This window comes from Lineus longissimus, chromosome 11 (genome assembly GCF_910592395.1).
Source record: "Lineus longissimus chromosome 11, tnLinLong1.2, whole genome shotgun sequence".
NCBI classification, from domain to species: domain Eukaryota; kingdom Metazoa; phylum Nemertea; class Pilidiophora; order Heteronemertea; family Lineidae; genus Lineus; species Lineus longissimus.
Genome location: NC_088318.1, coordinates 10,037,021 through 10,042,193, shown reverse-complemented (window position 1 = coordinate 10,042,193; position 5,173 = coordinate 10,037,021). Strand labels below are relative to the sequence as shown.

General features: G+C 48.4%; 1 protein-coding gene across 1 annotated transcript; it reads left to right on the top strand.

Moving 5' to 3' along the window:
• Positions 1 to 211: 211 nt before the first annotated feature.
• On the top strand, positions 212 to 2,345 carry LOC135495265 (uncharacterized). The gene is made up of 2 exons (XM_064783729.1): positions 212 to 556; positions 705 to 2,345. The coding sequence occupies exons 1-2, from the start codon at positions 212 to 214 to the stop codon at positions 2,343 to 2,345; spliced, it is 1,986 nt and encodes a 661-aa protein (XP_064639799.1).
• Positions 2,346 to 5,173: the final 2,828 nt, after the last annotated feature.

The window sequence follows — 5,173 nt, the reverse complement described above, 5'->3', positions numbered from 1 at the left end:
TTTTCTTAATTACAATGAAAAGACAAAAGACCGGATAATTAGCAACTGAAAAATGGAATATCTCAAAAAGTACTCATGCTATTACAATAATTCAAAAAGCACTGGATTTGTCTTAATGAGATCTATCCAATGAGCCCGATGCCAGCACAGAAGAAGTGAGTTGAAATTTTTATATGATCTACCTATCCATGACTTGGAGGCATCATTGACGATGTCTTCAACAGCAGCACGGCCTGTTCCTACACCGAGGGATCCTCGTACGGCAGCACGACATGCTCACACACCGACGGTACCTCGGATGGCTTCACCGGTGGCTACGCATCATTCGACACCACCGCCTAGGCCAACTCCGAGACCTAGGACAACGTTATCACGTCAACCGGAACCACGAAGCATCACGCCTCATCCGATGCATACGAGTACACCCAGGAGCGAAGGAGAGCACGCGATGGGAGCTGAGACACCAGTCAAAATTCCAATCGTGTCTTCTTCTGGGTTGAATCCAGATGCCAAGGAGTTCAGTCATGTAGCTGATCCAAACCTTGCATCACTGCAAGTAGCTCGAGAGCTAAAGAAACCTTCGATCGATATCGAGAAGTTCAGTGGGGATCCTACACGGTACTCACAGTTTTGCAGACAATTTAATGTGAGAATTGTCAAGAACTCTTGATAGTTACGATGAATGTATGAGCTTCCTGTTGCAGTTCACAACATGGGAGGCTCACGATGTAGTGCAAGGCTTTGCTCACCTCGACGCGAAGCTTGGTTTCGATGCTGCCACTTCGGAATTCAAAAGACGATACGGGGATTCTACATACGTGTCACAAGCATACGTGAAGAAGGCGCTAGACTGGCCCATGATACGGGTTGACGACCCGCAATCGCTAGACAAGCATTGCATATTTCTCAGGGAATGCCAGTATGCCATTCAAGAAATGGACGGTATGGGTATACTCGAGTATTCTGAGAACTCACGAAAGCTCGTAGGGAAACTGCCACCAAGCCTCCACGACAGGTGGCGCTCGATTGCATTCAACAGTCTTGAGAGAAGTGAAGTTCTGACATTTGGTATGTTAGTGTACTTTGTACAGAAGGAAGCTCGAAAGGTGATGGACCCAGTATATGGTAGGAGTGCCCTGCAGATCAAGCCCCCTGCAGCATCCAACTCTGCTGGGTTCAAACCGCAACCGAAACAACGCACCAAGGCCCGGCAAAATACCGCGCAACCGGCCCCGGCTAGGACTCTAATGAATATAGACGCCAAACAAGAGAATAAACCCACTGCTGACAAAGCCGCAGGCAGTGACTCGCGCAAGTGCACACTGTGTGATGAGACATATAGACTTTTCAAGTGCCAGAAGTTCAGTAACCTGAGTCTGAATGAGAAAAGGAATTTAGTGCGCGCACAAAGACTGTGTTATAACTGTCTCGGTCCAGGACACACTTCCAAGGACTGTCAGTCTCAAGCTCGCTGCAGAGTGAAAGACTGCGGTGCTAATCATCATACAGCATTACATGATTACGCAAAGGGGAAAGACGCCAACCAGGTTCCAGAGGAGAAATCGGTCAAGAACACCTGCTGCCAAACCAACCGAAAAGAAGATAGCTCGTCATGCTTCCAGTTGGTGCCGGTGTACGTTTACAAGAATGGTAGATCCCTACCCACGATAGCCATGCTGGATTCTGCAAGTCAACTTACGATCATACATCAGTCGCTCGCCAAGGACTTGGGTTTGAAAGGTCGTCAAGGAGAACTCAAGATAAACACTATGAACTCATCCGCTCTCATGGATTCTCAGGTTGTTTCCTTTAGCATCAAACCTCAGAATCCTAGTCATGGTTCATGTATGCATATCAATGGGGCTTATGCATTGAATGTTAAGAGTTTTCAGTGTACCACTCAGACATGTTCTCCTAGTTGGGATCATTGTAAAGATCTTGACATGCCCTCTGAAATCAAGCCAGATCAGGTAAAGTTGCTCATAGGCCTAGATAATCCTGAAGCACATGCGCAGTTAGAAGTGAGAAGGGGTGAGCCGGAGGATCCGTTGGTGGTTCGCACTAACCTGGGTTGGTCATTGATGGGGGGTGATTGTAATCGCGAGTCAGAATTTGAGCCAGTCTCCGTCAATGTGATTGGTGTAGACCCACCGGCCCGTAAGGACTTGAACTTAAAGGAATTTTGGACCACTGAGGCATTCGGAGTTGCTTCAAAATGCACGAAACCGTCTTCCATGGCGGATCTAAAGGTGCAGAAGTTTCTAGAGGATACGACAACATTCCAGGACGGACATTACGTAGTCGGTATGCTGTGGAGGGACCTAGACACAGATTCGATCATCTGATGAAGCGGTTTAATCAGGATCCAGAGTATGCCAAGTTGTATCAGGGACAATGAATGGGTACATTTCCCAGGGTTATGCCAGGCTTATGACTGTGTTTGGGGCCACCGACAGCCCAGCCTGTGCATTGTATGCACTTCGCCGCACAGCTATAGACAACGCGAAAGAATTTAGTCAGGAGGCAGTCGACATGATCCTACGTGATTCTTACATGGATGACATAGCAGGTGCCATAGGGGAGGTACCGTCCGCTGTTAAGGTTGCACAGGAAGTGGATCTTTAATTGATCAAGGGTGGATTTGGAACTCACCAGTGGCTGTCCAATAGTCGAGATGTGATGGAAGCTTTACACAGTCTGGATCTCCTCACCCAGGAGGTTCGATTCGATCATGATGAACATTACATTCAACGCACGCTTGGAGTACGATGGGACATCCAGGATGACGTCTTCACGTTTGTTAGCCAAGTAAAGGAGAACCCGATGACAAAACGAGGATTAGTCAGTACGATGAGTTCAATTTTCGATCCCTGTGGTTTCATAACATCGTTCACACTCAGGGCCAAACTGTTGCCTCAGGATTTATGGAAGCTGGGAATAGGATGGGATGAGGACCTACCTCCTGAGACGCTGGGAAAATGGCAGGATTGGTTGGGAGAGTTGAATAGGCTACCAGACTTTAAACTGCCCAGGTATCATCCGCAATTCTTGTCATCCGATGACAATATGGAGCTGCATGTGTTCACTGACGCGTCCGAACTATTCTTTGCCGCCTCCGCATATTTGCGCTATCCAATCGAGAGTGGATACAATAGTTCACTTCTTGCGTCTAAGTCGCGCGTCGCTCCACTAAAAATGTTGTCTATTCCCTGCTTAGAACTTCAGGGGGCGCTGATTGGTTCACGTCTTGGGGGCACATTGGAGACCGAGCTCAACTTGCCTATCAAACGCAAAGTATATTGGACAGATTCAGAGATCGTCCTCAAGTACATAAATAATCCAGCTAGGCGCTTTAAACCATTTGTGGCAAATCGCATCACGGAGATACTGGAAAATACAGATGTGTCCGAACGGAGGCATGTTCCTACAGACCAAAATCCTGCTGATATCAGTTCACGAGGTCTCACACTCAGGGAGTTGATCGGAAACCGTCTCTGGGTTAATGGCCCAGAATATCTGCAGAAGTCGCAGGAAGAATGGCCCACAAAGAAGTCAGACAGCAACCACACATTGGAGGACGACGATGTGGAAGTCAAGAAATCTGTGTTTAACATAGGAATGGAGGACAGTTCAGGAGATGATGATGAAATCGCCCAGCCGGACCCATATGACGTCTCTCAATTCGTACAGGCGGATCACTTCTCTAAGATGCAGGGACTCGCACGTAGGACTGCTTGGATACATCGGGCAGTCAATAACTTCGCGTCAGCTATTCCCAGGTTGAAAAGGACCCCATGCCGAGAACTGGAGATCACTGCTCAGGAATTGGATCAGGCGACTATGATGTGGGTTCGCCTAGCGCAACAGGAGAGATATGGAAGGGAGCTGGAGATCCTAAAGGAAGGGAAATCACTCAGTTCGAAAAGCGATTTGTTCAATCTGTTCCCTTTTCTAGATAATCGGTCAGAATGCATGAGGGTAGGGGGTAGGCTGGATAGGGCGCCTGTACCCGGAGATTCCAAGCATCAGATAATACTTCCCTTTGACCACCACATTACTAGGCTTCTGGCTGATCAAGTTCATAGGAATTTGAGACATGGAGGGCAAGAGCATATGATCGCAGAAATGAGAAAATTGTATTGGCTAGTCAGAGCAAGGCTCATCGCGAAACAAGCAATCCGTCGTTGCTTCTTCTGTTTTCTTAGAAAGGCTAGGCCTAAACTGCCAAGGATGGCAGATCTACCATTACGCCGATTGGATGTAACTTCGGGAGTGTTCCAACATGTTGGGGTAGATTACTGGGGGCCTATGTTGGTTAAAGAGCGCAGGAGCACCGTAAAACGGTGGGGTTGCTTATTTACATGCATGGTCACGCGCGCTGTTCACTTAGAACTGGCAGATTCACTAGAGACAGACGATTTTCTGATGTGTCTTCGAGCCTTTATAGGGAGGTGAGGACACCCAATGGATTTGTCATCAGACAACGGAACGAATTTCAAGGGAGCTGAAGCCGAACTCGCTAGGTGCCTAAAAGACTTGGACCAGTCGAAAATCTACGGGCTATTGTCACCGCATAAGATTACCTGGCATTTCAACCCTCCGGCTGCGCCACATTTCAGGGGCGCCTGGGAGAGATTGGTAGCTTCTGTGAAACGTGCGCTGAACGCCACCCTTCATAACACGCTTGTCAGCGACACGGTGTTGCGAATTGCCTTGATAGAAGTGGAAGCTGTTCTTAACAGCAGGCCTCTTACACACAACAGCCCAGATCCGGATGATTTGGAGCCGCTAACACCAAACCATTTTCTCTTGGGACGTGCAGATAACAAGGTACCACCAGCGGACTGTGCCGATAAGGAAATCAACAGCCATAGGAGGTGGCGCCGATGCCAATCAAGTCTAGACGATGGCAGACAGAGTATCTGCCTACGCTCACTGCCCGAGATCGATGGACAATGGAGAACGAAAACACGGTTGTAGGCAGTTTGGTTACAATAGTCGAGGACAATCAACCCAGAGGGCCCTGGGAGTTGGGCAGAGTGACCGCTGTCTACCCTGGGGAAGATGGACGAGTTCGCGCCGTTGACGTTCAAACCGCATCCGCAACGCGTCGTCGCCAAGTAGCCAAAATTTGTGTCTTGGAGGAGGACGCAAAGCGCACACCTAGAAATGT

Coding starts and splice junctions, on each gene's coding strand:
- LOC135495265 (XM_064783729.1), top strand. CDS start 212: ATGTCTTCAACAGCAGCACGGCCTGTTCCTACACCGAGGGATCCTCGT. Junction 557..704: donor CAAACCTTGCATCACTGCAA/GTAGCTCGAGAG, acceptor TTCCTGTTGCAG/TTCACAACATGGGAGGCTCA.